At 47.1% G+C, this 23,760-nt stretch overlaps 1 protein-coding gene across 3 annotated transcripts; it reads left to right on the top strand.

Annotated features, from left to right (window-relative positions):
* The first annotated feature begins 495 nt into the window (after nt 1-495).
* aurkb (aurora kinase B) lies at nt 496-21,253 on the top strand. 3 transcript variants are annotated; one of them, XM_078225201.1, is made up of 9 exons: nt 1,666-1,896; nt 4,578-4,713; nt 11,708-11,768; nt 12,680-12,868; nt 13,380-13,518; nt 18,099-18,247; nt 19,745-19,919; nt 20,156-20,321; nt 20,933-21,253. In XM_078225201.1, the coding sequence occupies exons 1-9, from the start codon at nt 1,846-1,848 to the stop codon at nt 20,944-20,946; spliced, it is 1,080 nt and encodes a 359-aa protein (XP_078081327.1). In that variant the 5' UTR covers nt 1,666-1,845; the 3' UTR covers nt 20,947-21,253. The 3 variants fall into 3 exon arrangements, with proteins under 3 accessions (XP_078081328.1, XP_078081327.1, XP_078081326.1); XM_078225202.1 differs by lacking the exons at nt 1,666-1,896; nt 20,933-21,253 and adding an exon at nt 496-578 and having other exon boundaries at nt 20,156-20,474; XM_078225200.1 differs by lacking the exon at nt 20,933-21,253 and having other exon boundaries at nt 20,156-20,474.
* The last annotated feature ends 2,507 nt before the right edge of the window (nt 21,254-23,760 follow it).

The following is a 23,760-nucleotide window of genomic DNA, read 5'->3' on the forward strand; positions in this document are numbered from 1 at the left end:
TTTAGATCTAAAGTGGATGACCTCACACTTGCCTACATTGAAATTCATTTGCCACGTTTTCCCATGCACTTAGCCTATCAATTTCACTTTGTAACACTATACTTTCATTTACATTGCTTAATTGCCACGTATATCTGGATGAGTGCAGCTCCAACTTCTTGACACCATCACGAACAAAGCAGCCCACTTCATTGGTACCCCATCCACCACCTTTAACATTCACACAGTGGCAGCTGTGTGTACAATCCACAAAATGCACTGCAGCAATTCACCACGGTTCCTTCGACAGCACTTACCAAACCCATGACCTTTATCACCGAGAAGGACAGAGGCAGCAGATGTATGGGAACACCACCACTTGGAGGTTCCCCCTGCAATTCACTCACCATCCTGACTTAGTGGGGAAACAACATCCCTGCATCCATTCTGTCCAACCCTGTCCGAAATGTTATATGTTTCAATGAGATCCCTTCTCATTCTTCTAAATTCCAGTGAATACAGGATCAGTCAACCCAGTCTCTCCTCATCTGGTCATCCCAGGAATTAGTCTGGTGAACGTTCGCTGCATTCCTTCTTTGGCAAGTATATCCTTTCTTAGATATGGAGACTACCTGGAAGGCAGTGTGTCACAAGAATGGGATGTGTTGGTTGACTAATGGCTGGAATGTTGCTGGGGTGGGAGTGGGATGGGGGTGGAGACTTGGGGGGGCAAGTCAAGTGATGAAACCTCCAGGAATACATTTAGTCACACTTGGCAACCCTACTCTTTGAAGGGGAGATTCTCAGCCTCTCCAGTTTCTTGCAATAATTGTGGGTGCTTTCCTTTCCTGGCAGTAATAGAAACGTCAATGGGTGGCACAGTGATTAGCACTGCTGCCTCACAGTGCCAGGGTCCCGGGTTCAATTCCAGCCTTGGGTCATTGTCTGTGTGGAGTTTGCACATTCTCCCTGTGTCTGTGTGGGTTTCCTCTGGGTGCTCCAGTTTCCTCCCACACTCCAAAGATGTGCAGGTTAGGTTGATTGGCTATGCTGAATTGCCCCTTAGTGTCAGGGGGATAAGCAGGGTAAATCCTGGGGGTGGGGGCTTGATGGGCTGAATGGCCTTTTTCTGCACGGTAGGGATTCTATGATTCTAACCTTCCATACCCTGGGCCTGGTCACATTTCCACTCCATCTGACGAAGGAGCAGCGCTCCGAAAGCTAATGGCATTTGCTACCAAATAAATCTGTTGGACTTTAACCTGGTGTTGTTTGAGCTCTTACTGACCATAGCAACCCTGTGAGCATGCCTGCCAGCCTGCCCTGCCCTGCCCCGCTGATGCTGATGGAGCTGGGATATGAGCTCTTCTCCCTCCCCACACCCGCTCCCTGAGCTGTGAGCATCTGCCGCACTCTCCGCCCTCACTCCACAGCCTCTCCTTCTGATTCGCCAATCCATTAGCCAGTCTCGCGCCAAACTGCATTCACCAATCACACGCTGCGCTGTACCCCCTCATCCAATCAACTACTCTGACAGTTCCACCAATCGGGTGCGTTGTATTTCCTTCAGCCAATGAGCAGCGCGGCTCCAGCTGGCAATCACAGCCGCCTTTAGATTCAGCCAATCCCGGGTGCTGTTGTATTTCCTGATCAGCCAATCAGCTGGCAGCTGCCGCAGTTTGAACTGAGAGCGCGAGCGGCAACCGTTGGAGGGACCCCACAAACAGAGGGACAGAGACTCACCCCCACCCCCAGAGGGACAGAGACTCACCCCCACCCCCAGAGGGACAGAGACTCACCCCCCGCCACTCCCCAAGAGAGTGATTACCCCGAACCCCCCCGCGGGATCCGGCAATCTGATCCGGAATGACCACGAAGGAAAACTGGGACCCGCAGCGGCTGGGGAGCAGCAAGAAGGTGCGAGAGATAGGGGTTTGGAGGGCTACAGTGTGTGCGCGCGCATGCATGTGGGAAGGGGGAGAGGGGGGTAAGGTGAGGGGGGAGAGGGGGGTAAGGTGAGGGGGGAGAGGGGGGTAAGGTGAGGGGGGAGAGGGGGGTAAGGTGAGGGGGGAGAGGGGGGTAAGGTGAGGGGGCAGAGGGGGGTACGGTGAGGGGTCAGAGGGGGGGGGGTACGGTGAGGGGTCAGAGGGGGGGGGTACGGTGAGGGGTCAGAGGGGGGGGTACGGTGAGGGGTCAGAGGGGGGGGGTACGGTGAGGGGTCAGAGGGGGGGGTACGGTGAGGGGTCAGAGGGGGGGGGTACGGTGAGGGGTCAGAGGGGGGGGGGTACGGTGAGGGGTCAGAGGGGGGGGGTACGGTGAGGGGTCAGAGGGGGGGGGGGTACGGTGAGGGGTCAGAGGGGGGGGGGTACGGTGAGGGGTCAGAGGGGGGGGGTACGGTGAGGGGTCAGAGGGGGGGGGTACGGTGAGGGGTCAGAGGGGGGGGGGAGGTACGGTGAGGGGTCGGGGGGGGGGAGGTACGGTGAGGGGTCAGGGGGGGGGTACGGTGAGGGGTCAGAGGGGGGGGTACGGTGAGGGGTCAGGGGGGGGGGTACGGTGAGGGGTCGGGGGGGGTACGGTGAGGGGTCAGAGGGGGGGGGTACGGTGAGGGGTCAGAGGGGGGGGTACGGTGAGGGGTCAGGGGGGGGTACGGTGAGGGGTCAGAGGGGGGGTACGGTGAGGGGTCAGAGGGGGGGTACGGTGAGGGGTCAGAGGGGGGGGTACGGTGAGGGGTCAGGGGGGGGTACGGTGAGGGGTCAGAGGGGGGGTACGGTGAGGGGTCAGAGGGGGGGGTACGGTGAGGGGTCAGAGGGGGGGTACGGTGAGGGGGCGGGGGGGGTTCGGTGAGGGGGCTGGGGGGGTACGGTGAGGGGGCGGGGGGGTACGGTGAGGGGGCGGGGGGGTACGGTGAGGGGGCGGGGGGGGGGTACGGTGAGGGGGCGGGGGGGGTACGGTGAGGGGGCGGGGGGGGTACGGTGAGGGGGCGGGGGGGTACGGTGAGGGGGCGGGGGGGTACGGTGAGGGGGCGGGGGGGGTACGGTGAGGGGGCGGGGGGGGGTACGGTGAGGGGGCGGGGGGGGGTACGGTGAGGGGGCGGGGGGGTACGGTGAGGGGGCGGGGGGGTACGGTGAGGGGGCAGGGGGGGGCACGGTGAGGGGGCAGAGGGGGGTACGGTGAGGGGGAGGGGGTGGTACGGTGAGGGGGAGGGGGTGGTACGGTGAGGGGGAGGGGGTGGTACGGTGAGGGGGAGGGGGTGGTACGGTGAGGGGGCGGGGGGTACGGTGCGGGGAGAGAGGGGGTGCGATCCGGGGAGCGGGGGTACGATCCGGGGGTGGGTGGGAGAAGGGGTACGGTCTGGGGGTGGGGGGAGAGGGGGTACGGTGGGGGCAGAGGGGGTACGGTCCAGGGGTGGGGGGCAGAGGGGGTACGGTCCAGGGGTGGGGGGGGGGAGAGGGGTTATGGGGTGGGGGGGAGGGGGTATGGGATGGGGGGGAGAGGGGGTACGGGGTGGAGAGGGGGTACGGGGTGGGGAGGGGGTATGGGATGGGGGGGAGAGGGGGTACGGGGAGGGGGTGGGGGGGGGGGGGATGGTCCGGGGGTGGGGGTATATGGTGCGGGGGGAGACAGGGTATGGTCCGGGGGTGGGGGGGGGGATGGTCCGGGAGTGGGGGGGTATGGTGTGGGGGGGGTACAGTGCGGGGGGGAGAGGTGGGGTATGGTGGAGGAAGAGGTGAGGGGGTAGGGTGGTGTACGGTGAGGGGGTAGGGTGGTGTACGGTGAGGGGGGAGAGGGTGTACGGTGAAGGGGTGCGGTGAGGGGGCGGGGGGTACGGTGCGGGGAGAGAGGGGGTACGGGGAGGGGGGGTACGGTGGGGGTTAAGGGGAGGGTGGTACGGTGGGGGTGAGGGGCGTATGGGGGAGGGTGGTATGGGGGGGAGAGGGGGGAGGGTACGGTGGGGGGGAGGGTACGGTGGGGGGGAGGGTACGGAGGGGGGAGGGTACGGTGGGGAGGAGAGGGGGGAGGGTCCGGTGGGGGGGAGAGGGGGGTGGTGAGGTGGGGTACAGTGGGGGGGAGAGGGGGGTACAGTGGGGGGGAAGGGGTGGTACAGTGGGGAGGTGAGCAGGGGTACGGTGCAGGGGAGAGGGGGGTACGGTGCGGGGGGGATGGGGGTACGGTGGGGGGGTGTCAGTCAGGGGGGAGGGAGAAGGGGGTACAGGGGGAGGAAACTGAGGGGGGGGAACTGGGGGAGGGCGCAGTGTGTGTGGGAGTGGGGCGCAGTGTGTGTGGGAGTGGGACGCAGTGTGTGGGGGGCACAGTGTGTGTGGGGGGAGGGGGGCACAGTGCGTGTGTGGGGGGAGGGGGGTACAGTGTGTGGGGGGGGCATAAGGGAGTGGGATACAGCGTGTGGAGGGGTTAGGAACGGGGGGGTATGGTGTGTGGGGGGGTTAGAAAGGGGGGTACAGTGTGTGTATGGGTGAGGTATGGGATGGGGAGGTGGGGGAGGGGGTTGCAGTGTGTGGGCATGATGGGAGGAGGGCAGTGTGTTCTGGTTTTTGGCAGCGTTGGTGAATGTTCCTTATAGTTTCCTGCCTTTTCCACAGCCATTAACTCCAAATAGGTTGAGTCCAAAGCCTTGTCTGAAGAAACAGTTGAGTGGATCCTCCATTCCAGTGTCACCAACTGCCCTCTTCTCAAAAGCCATGTCTAAAGTTTCCACTGCAGTTCCACAGACAGCAGGTACTGTAACTGATTTACTAGCCTTCACCTAATCTATCAATTACTCTGATCATGGTTACTGATGTTGGGATACTTCTACATATGGGTGTCACAGTGGTTAGCACTGTTGCCTCACAGCGCCAGAGACCCAGATTCGATTTCCAGGCTGGGTCACTGTCTGTGTGGAGTTTGCACATTCTCCCCAGGTCTGCATGGGTTTCCTCCCACAGTCCGAAAGATGTACTGGTTAGGTGCATTGACCCGAACAGGTGCCGAAGTGTGGTGACTAGAGAAATTTCACAGTGACTTCATTGCAGTGTTAATGTAAGCCTTGCTTGTGAGTAATAAACATTACTTTTATAGGATATATGACACAGAACAATGAAAAGCTCTGGTTTTCTCTCCAGTAAGAAGTTTAACAACACCAGGTTAAAGTCCAACAGGTTTATTTGGTAACAAAAGCCACACAAGCTTTCGGAGCTCTAAGCCCCTTCTTCAGGTGAGTCACATGGCTGACCATAAATATGAATTCTGTGCCATATGGAGGCTGCTGTACTAATTGAATATTTTGCATATGTCTTTACCAAGGCAAAAACATGCTGCCAAAGTTATACTGAAAGAGGGATATAGACCAATCAGTGTAACCTCTAGTCGGAAAACCTTTTTGAAATTATAGTATGGTTACAGCACAGGAGGCCATTCAGCCCTCTTGTGTCTATGCTGGCCTACTAAAGGAGCAATTCACTAGTTCTACTCTCCTGATTTTCCCCATAGCCAACACGTTTCTTTCCCCTTGGAATATTTGTCAAATTCACTTTTAAAAGCCACAATTAAATCTGCCTCCCACCACATTCTCAGGCAGTGGATTGCACATCCTAGCCACTTGCTGCATAAAAAGTTTTTCTTCATGTTGCTGTTGCCTTTTTTGCCAATAATAACCAGTGTCTCCTTGTTCCCCATCCATCAATGGGAACAGTTTCTCCCAATCCTCTCTGCCCAGATCCCTCATGATTTTGAACACACCTATTAAATCTGTCAACCATCTCCGAGAACAGTCCTGTCTTCTCCAATCTTTCTACATAATAGAAATTCACAACATCCAGAACTATTCTCGTGAATCTTTTCTGCATCCTCTAATGCCTTCACATCCTTTCTAAAATGTGCCGCACAGAACTAGGTGCAATACTCAATTGGAGGCTGAGATAGTGTTTTATATAGATTTATCAGAACTTCATTGCTTTTGTACTCTATGGGTGGAATTTTACTGTCCCGCCTGCCACAGGAATTGTCCCCACATGGGACATGGTGGCACAGTGGTTAGCAATGCTGCTCCACAGCCCCAGGGACCCGGGTTCAATTTGGCCTCATATCACTGTCTGAATGCGGAGCTTGCACATCCCCCCAATGTCTGCGTGGGATTCCTCTGGTTGCTCCGGTTTCCTCCCACAGTCCAAAGATATGCGGGTTAGGTTGATTGGCCATGCCAAATTGACCCTAGTGTCCAGGATTAGTATGGTAAATTTGTGGGGTTACGGGAATAGGGGCCTGGATGGGATTGTTGTCGGCGCAGACTCAATGAGCTGAATGGCCTCCTTCTGCAATGTAAGGATTCTATGGACCATACAGAGGTCCGTTGACCTCGGGTAGCATTTTCCAACCTTGGGACGAGCGCAGCCGGAAGATCCCACCCCATATCTCTTTGATAAAACCCATGGTGCCATATGTCAACCTTCAATGGTTTGTACGTGAGTATTATCCACATATTTTGAAGTTGTGCCCATACACAGAAGTCTAGGCCATTACTATATATCAGGAAAAGCAGAGGTCCCAAAACCAACCTGTGGGGGGATTCCATTGTAAATCTTCCTCCATTCTGAAAAACAGTGATTCAAAACCGGTCTTTGTCATCAAACCAATGTACTATTATTTTTTTTATACCCTGAGCTCTAACTTTGCTCCCAAGTCTGTTGTGTGACATTTGATCAAATGCCTTTAGGAAGTCCATGTACACCACATCCAGAGCAGGTTGTGGAGAGTCAGTCATCTCAGCTCCAGGACATCTCTGCAGGAGTCCCTCAGGGTAGTGTCCTAGGCTCAACAATCTTCAGCTGCTTCATCAATGACCTTCCCTCCATCATAAGGTCAGAAGTGGGGATGTTAGCCGTTGATAGGGTAACGAAGTTTGCAGACGACACAAAGATAAGTGGAAAAGTGAATCGTGTGGAGGACGGAGAAGATCTGCAGAGAGATTTGGACAGGCTGAGTGAGTGGGCGAGGATATGGCAAATGGAGTATAACGTTGATAAATGCGAGGTTATACACTTTGGAGGAAATAATAACAAATGGGATTACTATCTCAATGGAAACAAATTAAAACATGCTACCGTGCAAAGGGACCTGGGGGTCCTTGTGCATGAGACGCAAAAGTCCAGTCTGCAGGTACAACAGGTGATCAAGAAGGCAAATGGGATGTTGGCCTATATCGCGAGGGGGATAGAATATAAAAGCAGGGATGTCTTGATGCACCTGTACAGGGCATTGGTGAGGCCGCAGCTGGAATACTGTGTGCAGTATTGGTCCCCTTATATGAGGAAGGATATATTGGCATTGGAGGGAGTGCAGAGAAGGTTCACCAGGTTGATACCGGAGATGAGGGGTTTGGATTATGAGGAGAGGCTGAGGAGATTGGGTTTGTACTCGTTGGAGTTTAGAAGGATGAGGGGGGATCTTATGGAGACTTATAAGATAATGCGGGGGCTGGATAGGGTGGAGGCGGAGAGATTCTTTCCACTTAGTAAGGAAGTTAAAACTAGAGGACACAGCCTCAAAATAAAGGGGGGTCGGTTTAAGACAGTTGAGGAGGAACTTCTTCTCCCAGAGGGTGGTGAATCTCTGGAATTCTCTGCCCACTGAGGTGGTGGAGGCTACCTCGCTGAATATGTTTAAAGCGCGGATGGATGGATTCCTGATCGGTAAGGGAATTAAGGGTTATGGGGATCAGGCGGGTAGGTGGTACTGATCCACGTCAGATCAGCCATGATCTTATTGAATGGCGGGGCAGGCTCGAGGGGCTAGATGGTCTACTCCTGCTCCTATTTCTTATGTTCTTATGATTGTGCAATGTTCAGCGCCATTCATGACTTCTCAGATACTGAAGCAGTCCGTGTTCAAATGCAACAAGATCTGGACAATATCTAGACAAGTGGCAAGTAACATTCGCGCCACACAAATGCCAGGCAATGATCATCACCAATAAGAGACACTCTAACCACTGCCCTATGACATTCAATGGTGTAACCATCACTGAATCCCTCACTGTCAACATCCTTGGGGTTACCATTGACCAGAAACTCAACTGGACTCACCACATAAACACAGTGGCTACAAGAGCAGGTCAGAGGCTAGGAATACCGCGGTGAGTAACTCACTTCCTGACTCCCAGAGCCTATCCATTATTTACAAGGCACAAGTCAGGAGTGATGGAATACTCCCCACTTACCTGGATGGGTGCAACTCCAACAACACTCAAGAAGCTTGACACCTTCCAGGACAAAGCAGCCCGCTTAATTGGCACCACATCTACAAACATTCAATCCTTCCACCACCGAGGCTCAGTAGTAGCAGTGTGTACTATCTACAAGATGCACTGCAGCAATTCACCAAAGGTCCTTAGCACCTTCCAAACCCATGACCACTTCCATCTAGAAGGACATGGGCAGCAGATAAATGGGAACACCACACCTGCAAGTGCTCCTCCAAGCCACTCACCACCTTGACTTGGAAATATATCGCCATTCCTTCACAGTCGCTGGGTCAAAATCCTGGAATTCCCTCCCGAACGGCATAGTGGGTCAACCCACAGAATATGGACTGCAGCGATTCAAGAAGGCAGCTCACCACCACCTTCTCAAGGGCAACTAGGGATGAGCAATAAATGCGGGCCAGCCAGCAACGTCCATGTCCCACGAATGAATTTTTTTTAAAATCCATCCTTTGTATTATCAAAAAGTTCAAGCAAATTAGTTGTGCATGATTTTCCCTTAACAAATCTGTGTTGGCTTTATTTAATTAATCTGCGTTTGCCCAAGTTATTTGATTTATTATTGTCACATATTTTGGGATACAGTGAAAAGTATTGTTTCTTACATGCTATAAAGGCAGTTCATACTGTTCATGAAATACATAGGGGAAAAGGAAAGGATGTAGAATAGAGTGTTGAAGCTACAGATATGGTGAAGAGAAAGATCAGCTTAATATATGGTGTGGCCATTCAGAAGTCTGATGGCAGCAGAGAAGCTATTCTTGAGTCGGTTGGCATGTATTCTCAGACTTTTGTATCTTTTTCCCAACAGAAGAAGGTGGAAGAGAGTATGTCTAGAGTGCGTGAGGTCCTTGATTCTGCTGACTGCTTAACTGAGTGTTGGCAGAATCAATGGGTGGGAGGCTGGTTTGCGGGATGGACTGGGCTGTGTTCTGTAGTTTCTTGCAGTCTTGGTCCTTAATCCTCAATTCTAGTTTCTAAAAGCTTCCCCATCACTGATTTTAAACTGACTGGCCTGCAGTTGTTCAGCTTGTGTTTGCATTTTTTTTTGTGTGTGTAATATTTGCAATTCTCCAGTCTTCTGACACCACTCCATCTCTTTCCAAAACTTGTTATAATAGAGTGCCACATTTGCTGATATTTCTCAGCTCATCATTCAGGACTGCTGATATGTTCTTGTCAAATGCTGCCTTGATATCAAGGGCAGTTATTCTCACCTCACCTTTGGATTTGAGCTGTTTTGTCCATATTTGAATCAAAGCTGTAATGAGGGCAGAGGCTGAGTGACCCTGGCAGAATGCAAACTGAACTTCAGTAAGCAGGTTATTGCTGAGTAAGTGCTGCTTGATATCACTGTCGATGATCCTTCTATCACTTTACTGATGATCAATAGTAGACTGATGGGCAGTAATTGGCCAGGTTGGATCTGTGCTGTTGTGTACAGGACGTACATTGGCAATTTTCTACATTGCCAGGTAGATGTCAGTTTTGTAACTGTAGTGGAAGAGCTTGGCTAGGGGCATGGCAAGTTCTGGAGCACAGGTCTTTAGTACTATTGCCGGAATATTGCCAGGGCCCATTGCCTTTGCAGTATCCAATGTCTTCAGCCATTTGTTGTTATCACCAGGAGTGAATCGATTTGGCTGAAGACTGACATCTGTGAGACTAGGAACCTCCGGAGGAAGCCGAGATGGATCATCCGCTCGGCACTTCTAGCTGAAGATTGTTGTGAATGCTTTGTACTGATGAATTGGGCTCCTCCATCATTGAGGATGGGGATATTTGTGGAACCTCTTCTTCCAGTGAGTTGTTTAATTGTCCGGCACCATTTATGACTTGATGCGGCAGGATCTTGGATCTGACCTGTTGGTTGTGGGACTGCTTAGCTCTGTCTGTTGTTTGTTGTTTATGCTGTTTGACACACAAGTAGTCATATATTGTAGTGTCACCAGGTTGACACCTCATTTTTTTTGGTATTCCTGGGTCCGCTCCTGGCATGCCCTTCTGCATTTTTGTATTGACCCAGGGTTGATTCCCTGGCATGTCAGTAATGGTAACGTGGGGGATATGCTAGGCCATCCGCTTACAGATTGTGGTTGAGTACAATTCTGCTGCCCGGTCTTGAGTTGCTAGCTCTGTTCGAAGTCTGTCCCATTTAGCATGGTGGTAGTGCCACACAACACAAACAAGGGTATCTTCGAGTGACAGTGGGACTTTGTCCCCACAAGGACTATAAAGTGGTCACTTCTACTGACACTGTCATGGATAGATGAATCTGCGACAGGTACATGAGATCAGGTTTTTTCTTTCCCTCTTGTTGGTTTCCTCACCACCTGCCACACCTGCTAGCAGCTATGGCCTTCAGGACCCGGCCAACTCGGTCAGTGGTCGTGCTGAGCCACTCTTGCTGATGGACATTGAAGTTTCCCACCCAGTGTACATTCTGCACCTTCCTCCAAGTGGTGTTCAAAATGTAAAAGTATTGATTCACCAGCTGAGGGGGTGCAGTACATGATAATCAGTAGGAGGTTTTCTTGGCCATGTTTGACCTGGTTCCATGAGATTGTTCCAACTGCACAGTAATGCGACAAATCAGCCTCACTTTATCATGCAAGTGTTCTCTCTCCAGGCAGCCAGACAATGGAGTCACCTTGACACCAACTGATGCCATGAGCTGTATTTTGTGGATGTAGATTGGCACAAGCTGGCTAAGAATTGTTGTCAGCTTGTCACTTTTACTGCATTTGAGACATCACATGAATCCTTGGCAAGAATTCACGCTGTTACTCTGGTACCAGAGAAGAGGAACAATAGTTTTGTGGAGAGATTGGAAACTGGTCTTGGAGCAGAACAGGTCAAAGGAAGATTTGATTAATATGTTCAAAGTGAAGGGTGGTTTTGATAGTTTTATGCTATTGAATCTATTTCCAGAAAGGATGGTAAACAATGTTGTGGTCTGGATAGCACTGCTTTTGATAGATTCAGTAATATTTTCAAAAGGAAATAAGATACCTGAAGAGAAAAAAACTTCCATGGTTGTGGGAGATGAACAGGAGTGTGGGAATAATTGGATAACTCTTTCCAAGAGCAGGTAAAGGCATGACTGGCTTCCAGTGCTGCATCATTCCATGATACTAAGCCCCCTTTGGTCTTGGCAGGTAATACCAGCCCTGCAATATACAATGGGGTCTCATTCTGCGCAATTCCATGCTATGTTGCATGGCACTTCTAGGTGGGCTGTGAACGTTAGACATTTTGTTTACCCTTTTGCCTCCAGTAATGTCAGACCCCTTATTTCCTGCAGTGTATTATGGGATCTGCTCTGTCCACACCGTCATGGACATTTTTACGGTTGGAGCCTTAACTTTTGGAAACTGAAATTATTGTGCCACTGGTTGTCCACATATTGTCAATGTCCTCTTACACCAGAATTCAATGGAAAATAAGGTTATGTAGTTTCAATCTTTCCTGTAGCTCTGGGATCTGGAGTTGAAAGAGTGGTGACAGAACCAGAAAGACAGCAGCAGTTGGTTAAGTGAGTATCTTTTATTTCTTCACTGTGTAAATTCTGTTGTTTATTTGTGATTAATCGCTTCTCATTCTCTAGTTGCCTTTGCCTACTGAATAAGAGTTACTTCAGATCAAAAAGCAAAGAATTGGCTGTTACTCGTTTTGGGATACCCTAATGACACAAGTCGCAATCTGTTGCAGATAGTATGTACTTCCTGTAATGCATCATACAATGTAGTGTATTTCACACATTAACCAAAACTTTAGGGGTTGTGCTATATTTATCCAGCAGAGGGTGTTTTGAATAGCAATACAGCAGCCCAGTCCCAGTCCAGTCTTTCTCTCTCAGCCAAAACTGCAGAAATCAGTTAAAATGGTTGCTTAAGTTGGGCCTTCTACTTTGACTTGTCTGCACAAAGCTTTTAAAAATGGAACTGTGTAACATTCATGTTTCTGGCCAGCTCCAAGATTGGGCATTGTGTGGCAGGTGGATCTAAATGAATGGGGCGCTGGTTAGGTTCATCTTCCTCCTGAGCCAGTTATTAGCTATATGACTAGTTTGAAATGGCTTACAATTTTGCAGGTGGTCAAAGCCCTTGTTCTGTGGCTTCAGTCAGAATGTGGTGACATTTGGAAGATACAGACATCCCTATAGATCAAGATTCATAGCATAAGAAATGCCACCATTATCTGTCAGTACAGGTAGGTGCATGTTATGCACCAATAAATCTTGGTAGTTATCAAGTCAAAATATCTCATGTCTGTGCATGGGAAAAATCCTTAATACAGGAATTGTACATAAAAATGTGCTGTGTCCCCAGTTTGAATCTTTGCTCCTAAGTTTTTCTGTCCCTTCAACTCTTGCTCCTTTGCTTTCTGAGACTGTTTTGAATATTACATTTGCACTCACTAAATGAATGTTGTTTTTGAAATCAGAAACTGGTCCATTGATAACTTTGACATTGGTCGCCCTCTTGGAAAAGGCAAATTTGGAAATGTGTACCTGGCTCGTGAACGGAATACAAAGTTTATCCTGGCACTGAAAGTGCTCTTCAAGTCCCATCTTGAGAGAGAGAATGTTGAGCATCAACTCCGAAGAGAGATTGAAATTCAGTCTCATCTCAAGTAAGTGTTTTATTTTTCTTAATTTGTCCCCGCACACCTCTAGGCCATTGGGGAAATTATTTTCACATCTTATTTTTTATGTGCATTTCTTGGCTGTAGCCTTTGAGGGATTCATTCTCTACTTCAAACTTGTGTCTTTTATCTCTGTACACTGGTTTCTGTTCCTGGCCATGTAAGAATTTGCAACTTACTTAAATGTCTATAGTCTCATTTATCCACAGTGGCATGAGTGGAAAAATCATACGGCTGGGATAATGATTTGTTTCTTTTCTATAAAAGTGAGTGTTTCATTTCTATCATGTAAACCCTCTCTCCCCTAAAGTCAGTTCGCAAAAATGCTTTCACTCAAATCCACTTGTGAACTTCTGAGTAAGTTTGTTTCACAATCTCAACGGAATTTGATCCACAGTTCTCCCTGACAAATGATTTGAGGACAAATGATTCCAGAACCGATGGTTTCTGATTGTTCATTGCTAACAGCATCCATGATGCACTACTATTTAAATTTCAGGCATCCAAATATTTTGAGGCTTTACAACTATTTCTTTGATCGGACAAGAATTTATCTCATGTTAGAATATGCCCCTCGAGGAGAGCTGTACAAAGAGTTGCAGAAACGTGGATGCTTCACTGAGCAGCAGAGTGCCACTGTGAGTAAAGATCAATAAATGATGTACATTCATTGCCAACTGTAAAGTGATGCATAACTGTATTATGGTTATTGTTAGTTCTATCCTGTCACCTTGTGCTTTGCACCTCTAACTTCCACTAATGACATTCCTGGGAGGGAACAAGGTGTGTGTCTTCTAACATTTCCTAGTGAAGTGTCTAACTGCAGCAACCGGTTTGAGGTTGTGGACTTGGCATGTAAAAAACTGCTAATGGAAATTGCAAGTTGCTTGCCCTGGCCCAGTCTCGTACTGCAGCTATCGGCCGGAAATCAATATCTCTCGTGTAGATGCAGTGCATGGGTGTTCCAAAGATGTGTGAGAGTGGCAGTGCTGGATTTAGGGATTGAATATGGAACTGGGCTGTTGAACTGCTGAATTGACTGAGATTTAGTTCATAAATTCATAAGATGGAAGAGCAGAATTAGGCCATTCAACCCATCGAGTCCACTCTTCCATTCGATCATGGCTGATATGCTTCTCATCCCCACTTTCCTGCCTTCCCTCCTAACCTTTCAACCCATTACCAATTAAAAATCTGTCTAACTTCTCAAATTTAATCACTGTCCCAACATCCACCGCACTTTGGGGTAGCGAATTCCAGATTCACAACCCTTTGGGAGTAGTTTCTCCTCAACTCTTTTTCAAATTTGCTACCTCTTATAAGAACTAGGAGCAGGAGTAGGCCATTTGACCCCTCAAGCCTGCTCCGCTATTCAATAACATCATGGCTGATCTTTTCATGGACTCCGATCCACTTACCCGCCCGCTCACCATAACCCTTAATTCCTTTACTGTTCAAACATTTATCTATCCTTGCCTTAAAATCATTCAATGAGGTATTCTCAGTTGCTTCACTGGGCAAGGAGTTCCACAGATTCACAACCCTTTGGGTGAAGGCGTTCCTCCTCAACTCAGTCCTAAATCTGCTTCCCCTTACTTTGAGGTTATGTCCCCTAGTTCAAGTTTCACCCGCCAGTGGAAACAACTTCTCTGCTTTTATCCCCTTCATAATCTTATATGTTTCTATAAGATCTCCCCTCATTCTTCTGAATTCCAATGAGTATAGCCCCAGTCTAATCAGTCTCTCCTCATAAGCCAACCCTCTCAACTCTGGAATCAACTTAATGAATCTCCTCTGCACCCTCTCCAGTGCCAGTATATCCTTTTTCAGGTAAAGAGACCAAAACTGTACACAGTACTCCAGGTGTGGCCTCACCAGCACCTTATACACCTGCAACATAACCTCGCTGTTTTTAAACTCCATCCCTCTAGTAATGAAGGACAAAATTCCATTTGCCTTCTTAATTACCTGCTGCACCTGCAAACCAACTCCTTGTGATTCATGCACAAGGACACCCAGGTCCCTCTGCACCGCAGATGCTGCAATTTTTTACCATTTAAATAATAGTCCATTTTGCTGTCATTCCTATCATTCCGACCTCACATTTACCAACATTGTACTCCATCTGCCAGAGCCTCGCCCATTCACTTAGACTATCTATATCCCTTTGCAGACTTTCAGCATCCTCTGCAAACTTTGCTCTGCCACTCATCTTAGTGTCATCTGCGAATTTTGATACACTAGTCTTGGTCCCCAAATCTAAATCATCTATGTAAATTGTAAACAATTGCGGTCCCAACACTGATCCCTGAGGCACACCACTAGTCACTGATCGCTAACCAGAGAAACACCCATTTACCCCCACTCTTTGCTCTCTGTTAGTTAACCAATCCTCCATCCATGCTAATACATTACCCGTAACACCGTGCATCTTTATCTTATGTAGCAGTCTTTGGTGCGGCACCTTGTCAAATGCCTTCTGGAAATCCAGATACACCACATCCACAGGTTTCCCATTGTCCACTGCACATGTAATGTTCTCAAAGAATTCCACCAAATTAGTCAAACATGACCTTCCCTTCATGAACCCATGCTGCGTCTAAGACTATGACCTCTCGTCCTAGAATGCCCCACCAGCGGAAGCATCTGCTCCACGTCTACTTTATCCACACCTTTTATCATCTTGTATACCTCAATTTGATCTCTCCTCATTCTTCTAAATTCCAGAGAGTATCGGCCTAAACTATTCAATCTCTTTTCATACGACAAACCCCTCATCTCTGGAATCAATCTGGTGAACCTCCTCTGAACTGCCTCCAATGCCACTACATCTTTCCTCAGATACACAGACCAAAACTGTGCACAATACTCCAGGTGTTGCCTCACCAATGCCTTGTATGGTTGCAACAATACTTCCTTACCTTTATATTCTATTCCTTTAGCTATAAATGTCAACATTCCATTCGCTTTCTTTATTATCTGCTATACTTGCATGATAGTTCTCTGTGGCTCATGAACGAGGACACCCAGATCCCTCTGCACGTTGCACCCCGAAGTCTCTCCCCATTTAGATAAGTCGCCTTCCCGTCTTTGCGACCAAAATGCATAACTTCAAACTTACCCATGTTAAACTCCATCTTCCACATTTTGGCCCACCCTCTTATCTATATTCATTTGTACGGTTCTTATTTCCTCATTGCAACTTACTGTCCCGCCTATTTTTGTATCATCTGCAAATTTGGCTATAGATCCAAATCAAGTCAATATAGATTGTAAATAGCTGGGGCCCAAGGACCGAACCCTGTGGCACCCCACTAATTCTTGCCATCCAGAGAAAAGCCCATTTATCCCGACTGGCTGATGGACTGAACAGTAAGAAGTCTCACAACACCAGGTTAAAGTCCAACAGGTTTATGTGGTAGCACAAGCCACAAGCTATCAAATAAACCTGTTGGACTTTAACCTGGTGTTCTGAGACTTCTTACTGTGCTTACCCCAGTCCAACCTCGGCATCTCCACATCAAGATGGACAGAAGACAGTCACCAATCCAAGCTAATAAATTACCCCTAATTCCCATGTGACCTAACCTTGTGAATTAACCGTTGGTGTGGCACCTTCTGGAAGTCCAGACATACTATATCTACAGAATCCCCAAGAACTCCAGCAAATTAGTCAAACATGATTTGCCTTTCTTAAAACCATGCTGACTCTGATGGATAGTGTTTTGACTTTCCAAATGTCCCGATAATGCTTCCTTGATAATTGATTCTAACACTTTCTCAACAACAGATGTTAAACTAACTAGTCTGTAATTTCCTATATTTTGTCCCCCTCCCAAGGATCCCTCCTCCAGAGGATTTCTGTCGTTCCTCCTCAATAGTTGAGCTTTTAAATTTTAGTTTTTTTTATTGGTGATCTCATTAATTCAACTGTTGACGCCAGCTAATTCTCTCCAGGGTATAGTATTTTTTGTGATTATTTAGAAATCTAAATAGTATGGAGAAAGGTTAATTTATAAATCTGCTTTGAAATGAATAGAGTGCTAATTGTGACTAAAATATAATGAGGTTTATCTGGCTTGTTAGATCAGTGAAGTTTAACTGTAAGAAGATGACCTCTGATTGTCAGACCAGATTCCTCAGACTGCCAAGCATTATCCATGGGCACTGTGGGGTGGCAAGGTGGTACAGTGGTTAGCACTGCTACCTCACAGCTCCAGGGGCCTGGGTTCGATTCCCGGCTTGGGTCAATGTCTGTGTGGAGTTTGCACGTTCTCCCCATGTCTGCGTGGGTTTCCTCTGGGTGCTCCAGTTTCCCCCACACAGTCCAAAAATGTGTGGGTTAGTTGCATTGGCCACGCTAAATTGCCCCTTAGTGTCCCGGGATATGTAGGTTAGAGGGATTAGCGGGGTTGTGGGGATAGGGCCTGGGGTGGGATTATTGTCGGTGCAGACGCGATGGGTCGAATGGCCGCCTTCTGTACTGTAGGGTTTCTATGATTCTATCATTGATTTCTATGACTGTATCTGCCTCAGGCTTCGCGTACACTACTACTGACTGAAACCCATTAGTTTTTCTTTAATGCTGCACAGGAGATTCACTAGATTACTGACATGGCACGGTGACACTCTGGTTAGCACTGTTGTCTCACAGCTCCAGGGACCTGGGTTCAATTCCCGGCTTGGGTCACTGTCTGTGTGGAGTTTGCACATTCTCCCCGTGTCTGCGTGGGGATTGGCCATTCTAAATTGCCCTTAGTGTCCCGGGGTGCATAGGCTCGAGGGATTAGTGGGTAAATATATGGGGATAGGGCCTGGGTGGGATTGTGGTTGGTGCAGACTCGATGGGCCGAATGGCCTCTTTCTGCACTGCAGGATTCTATGATTCTATGTGTGGGTTAGGTGGATTGGCCATGCTAACTTGCCCTTGGTGTCCCGGGGTGCATAGGTTAGAGGGATTAGCGGGATAAATAGGTGGGGTTACGGAGATAGGGCATGGGTGGAATTGTTGTCGGTGCAGACATGAATGGCCTCCTTCTGCACTGTAGGGTTTCTATGACACTCTTAACCCACCTTGTATAAATGACTTTCCAAAAGATGGCTGAATTTGACACTGGTTCTGATGGTGTTCCTAACATGACCATTTAAAATGTATTTAATTTGAATTTACAGAGTAGAAAGTGATACTGAAGATGTTTTTGTTGTTTGAATATTGCAGTACATGTTAGAGCTGGCAGACGCACTGCATTATTGTCATTTAAAGAAGGTGATTCACAGAGACATCAAACCGGAGAACTTGCTGCTGGGCCTGCGTGGGGAGCTGAAAATAGCTGACTTTGGGTGGTCTGTGCATGCTCCATCATCAAGGTTTGTAACAATCATCAATTGCAATGACCTGTCTGCACAAGTAGCAGAAAACCTGTCACTTTGATGCCTGATCTAGAAGAATGTTTCCACTAAGGTGCACGGTGATCAGGAATATACTGTGTAAGGAGCAAACACCTTGCCCAAGCCATCTCCTTTAGTGATGGTCACAATTTGACAATCGTAAAGGAACTACACAATGTAACACAGGCCAGGCGCAGCAAATCAAAATGAGAGAGAACGCTGGATGAGATTCAAGCAAATGGGGTTGGAATTTATAATTTTCTTTGGAAAAATACCAATTGAAGAGTGTACAAAATTCAGATCTAATCCTACAGTTGGGAATTAGCCAGTCTTTCATATGTTGCTCATTGGAATTTGAAAGTAGCTTACAATGGGCAATAGATTAGTGAGCCTAATTCAGTGCCCGACAGGAGGATCAACAAGTTGTACTTTCTGCTCGATTAACGTTGGTCAGACTGGGATCATCACCTCTGGTTCACAGTAAAATCTCCATTGTGATGTGGATACAAATCTTTGGTGCCCTATTTCTGAGCTCAGTTCCTATCCTAATTTGTCACCTGGATCACTGACATCCACTTCAAATATCTCCTCTAACTCCACCTTTCCCTGATCCTAATTCAAACTTTCATTCAGTGACTCAAGTACATGACTGTTCATCACTGACTGCCTGCTCCACAACTTATAATTTACCAAATCACAGCATCCCAGATTCTCCAGTACACTAATCTGCATTGCCGCTTTTCCTGTAACACAAATAACATGCTGGAAATATTCACGGGTCTGGCAGCATCTGCAGGGAAAAACAGAATTAATTTTTCAAGTCTTCGGCCTTTGATCCAAACTGGGAAACCTGAAACGTTAACTCTGTTCTTTTCTCTCTGCAGATGCTGCCACACCTTTTAACTATTTATTTATTATTTATTAACTATTTTGCTTTCCTGTCATTTTTATGCCTGTCAAGCTCTGCTGGTGTCCTGCATCCAAATGTTTCTTTAAACAATGTCCTGGGTCTGATGTGTGCGGTCAGAGAACACATATCTACCTGTTCTCTGCCCTACCGGCATTTGAACTGTTATATATTCACAATCTGGAACTCACTCAACCCTTGTGCCACATCATCTCCCTTCCCTGCTTTCCAAAGCCTCTTTTCTGCTTTTGATTTCACTCTTGCTTGTTTCCTGGAGTGAGCCAGGTGTGGGTGGAAATTTCAAAGTATACTTACTTTGATCTGCTATTGTGAGTACATCTGAGGCTTTCTTTGCTCAGCATGAGGTATAACCTGAGAGTGATATGGCAGATGTAAGAAAATCAGTCTTTTGCTTATAGTTCCCACCTGTGGTTTAGAACATGTGCGTTGCTGTACTTCAGTGAATCAGACATTGGGTTTTACTAGTATCAATATTGGGGTGGGTGATTGGTGAGCTGCTTCCAGGCATTTTAAGTTTTATCTGATCCTACATATCAAATCCTTTGCAGAAGAAAGACTTTGTGTGGCACTTTGGATTACCTGCCTCCAGAGATGGTGGAAGGGCGCTTGCATGATGAAAAAGTGGACTTGTGGTGCCTGGGAATTCTGTGCTACGAGTTCTTGGTAGGACACCCTCCCTTCGAATCACCCTCTCACCAGGAGACATATAGGAAGATCTGTAAGGTGAGCAGCTATAGGTGGAGTTGTGATTTAAAGTTTTTAATTGAACCCTGGCCTGTGTCCAGTAATACATTTGGTACTCACTTCTGAACACACTGGTCTAGATTGTGATGAAATCTGCTTGTCATCAGTAAGCCTAATTTAGAATTGTCTTTGAATCAACTTTTTACAAACTCAATATTATTGCATCTTTAACTATTTCTCAAACAGAATCAAAATCCAGATTATCAATTTTTCAGGTTGACATCCATTTTCCAGCCAGCATGTCCGAGGGTGCCAAGACTCTAATCCGCCAATTGCTTCGACATAATCCAACACTGAGACTTCCTCTCAAGGGTGTGATGGAACATCCATGGGTGAAATCCAATGCCCGGAGGCTCCTTCCGCCAGAATGTGCAGGCAACGGTGAGAATGAAGAGCCACCTCGCTAAACTCTGGCGATTGCTGCATTGTATCCAAGCCCTGTAATTTGTAGTCACTATCTGTAAATACTTTGTATTTTATACTCCATTTTCTTATTCCTCCATCCCTGATCCTCCTCGCTGCGCACTCACCTGTTTACCTTAGTGTTGGAAGTCTCCCAGAATTTAGTACTGATAGTCAGATTTTTATAGAAAAGATTCAGTCACTTGGTAATCCAGGTCTTGAATATTGAAGCTTTTCATCTTGCACTCATCAGGACAGATACAAGAATGCCAAATTTCAAAGAGCAATAATTTGTACTGCATGAGAGACTGCTGGTTGATTGGTGTGCTGATAGTGGCTGAGATGTTGCCACAGAGAGGCTAATCAGAGTCAACTTGCCAACAAGTCATTTTCCCTACGGTATAAATTGTGATTGTTTAAAATTTGGCATTCTTGTGTTTGTCCTAAAGTGCAAGATGGAAACCTTCAGCAACATTTCCATATTGCTGAAAAGACATTATTCGGTCATTTCAAATTCAGCGGATTTTAACACTTGTTTTGGCCATTGATTGTAATGAGTACTTTAATATCAATCATGTTCTCCCTACCAGTGTTTCAATCTTGATCTTAGTGCAAATGCTACAAGGAGAATTATTCAGTCAGATTCTGAAGCCTCTAGTGGATATGGAACGTGTATTTAAACCCTCAGGACTGCAAGTGCTGCTTCAAAGGAACTGACAGCTCAACTATTTTCAAAATAGTTTCTTTTTGCCACCAGTTATATAAACTTCACACGTTATCAAGAAAACATTGTGAAGTTTTGAGTCAATGGTGCATGTGGCACTTCCTTCTGAAAACAGACATGACCATTAAAATATGGTGTATTTTCTGCTGGTTTTATTTGCAAATAAAAATACTCAAACTCAAAAGTCCTAAAATGACTGGCCTTCATAAATTGATCTTCCACAGAAAATACTTTTACATGAGCTGGGCTGCTTGGGTAATGTCAGTATAGACATTACCTATCTATCGTATCAGTTTACTGAATTTGTATTCTGCACCCATCTTTACTATAGAGGGCACAAGTAACATCCCAGAAATAGCTATAAATCAGGAAGCAGACGGGAGGGAGGAACTCAGGAAAATTACAATCACTGGGGCAGTGGTATTGAGTAAATTGTTGGGTCTGTGGGCTGACAAATCCCCAGGTGCAGATGGACTTCATCCTGAGGACTTGACAGAAGTGGCTAGGGACATAGTTGATGCATTGATTTTAATTTTCAAAACTTCTGTAGATTTGGGGAAGGTTCCATTAGATTAAAAGATAGCAAATGTAACTCCTTTATTCAAAAAGGGAGACAGGAAGCAGAAAACTATAGGCCATTTAACCTAACATTTGTCATGAGATTCTTCGGCCTTCCAGCTGTGTGTTTCCTGCTGGCAGGAGGTGGCATGTTTGCTAGTGGCGGGATTCTCTGGTCCTGCCACTGTCGATGGGAATTCCCATTGACGTCACTCCACACCAGTGGGAAACCTACGGATGGGGATGCGCTGCCAGCAGGACCAGAGAATCCCACTGGTGTGAACAGTCTGAAAATTCCAGCCATTATAGCAGGACACTTGGAAAACTTCAAGCCAATCAGGCAGCATGAATATGGTTTTCTGCAAGGTAAATCATCTTTAACCAATTTATTGGGAGTTCTTTGAAGGTTTCACATACTGTGGATAAAGGTGAACCAGTGAATGTACGGTACTTAGATTTCCAGAGGCTTTGATAAGTTGCCACATCAAAGGTTATTGTGGACAATAAAAGCTCATAGTGTAGGCTGTAGGGGGTAATATTAGCTTGGATGCCAGAATGGAATGCAGTACTGGTCTAGAGCTTTCCACAAATAGGATAGTATCCAGCCCTTTGTTAGTGTTTTAATTTTTGTGCACTAGGAATGTGAGGATATGGAGTTGGAAACAACTCCAAATTAATTAGGATGATGAGTTTGCAAACAACTTGGTGTGACTAGTGATGGTGGCCAGACAGGGGTTAGGTAGTTTGAGCTCAGTCATCCAAACCTGCTGAGATTTTCCAGTGTTTTTGTTTGATTCCAGCATCTGCAGTAATTGATATTTATATTATGTTGTAGTTTACGGTATCCATCTTCATAATCTTTAATTGGAGGAAATTTCTGCTCTTCATGACACCAGATGTCAACCCAATAGTATGAGAACACAGATGACAGAGGCTTCAAGTGCAGAAAGAGATGCTGATCCTCATTGCCTTCACCTGGAGTCAGAATTTGTGGGTTCAGGCCCCACTCAAAGCTTGACTACATTATCTAGTCAGACACTTCAATGCAGTACTGAGCAATTTTCCCTCAGTGTGACAGTGCTTGGGTGTACAGCTATCTGAGTTGAGGTACTTCCAGTTCTGAGATTGGAGAAAAGGTGAATGTGGAAAAGATGTGGCTATGATTGGAGGGAGCAGGATGTGTGTCCTGAGGTCTGCATTGTGTGGGGAGAAGAGCAGAAGCTGGACAAGGCCTTGGATCCAGTCAGTGTAAGCTTCAGAAAAACAAAAGGTTATGATCTAAATCTAGGCTTAAAGCCATGTTTCTGCATTTCATCTAATCTGCAAGTACAAATTCTTGTGTAGGATCGGTGGAAAGACCAGAAGTGCAGTTAGAATGGAAGATGTCAAAGTAGAAGTGGAATGGGACAAACAAAAGGTGTGCACGAGGAGGGGGATGGATGCAGGGGGGAAGAATGGGACCAGGAGGAGATGTAGATAAGGACATGAGATTATAAATAGGTGTTGGGCAGATATAGAATGGGACCATTCAGCAGAGTACAATGAGATTGAAAGGAGGAGAGCAAAGTTCTCTCGAAGGTGTGAGCGTGCACTGCCATGCAACAATCTATAATGTACTGTGAATTGAAATAAATGGGCTGCTCAACTTCTGAAAGCTGTGATGTTTACAATGCAAACTGCCCATTAGACAACCTAGCCGTATTCAGGGGAGATTGTAACCCACCCAGTATAAAAAATTAACAGGATTATTGGTACCAGAAAGTGCTGCATTCTCACAAGTGCTGTTTTTTAAATGATGCCTTTTTGTCCTGGAATTCATCTGTCTCTGGTAGTCTTTGCTTATGTTTCTTCTTTTTGCATATACCTGTCCATTTGTATTTGTGCTTGCGGGTTCTCAGTGTCCAGGGGGCACTGAACTGTTATTTCACAGTCTACAGTACCCTCCTAACCCATTCCTACAGATCTGCAGAAACAGCAACCATCCTACCACCTCAGATCTCAAGCTCACCATCATGTCAAAGTGCCCCTCAAGGTTTTTGCCAGAAGTTAGTAACCCCGATTTATCCCCAACCAACAAATTATCTGGTTGTATTATTGTTTTACAAACTAGTTACTGTGTTTCCTACATTGCACAAT

This window comes from Mustelus asterias, chromosome 12 (assembly GCF_964213995.1).
Source record: "Mustelus asterias chromosome 12, sMusAst1.hap1.1, whole genome shotgun sequence".
NCBI lineage: Eukaryota > Metazoa > Chordata > Chondrichthyes > Carcharhiniformes > Triakidae > Mustelus > Mustelus asterias.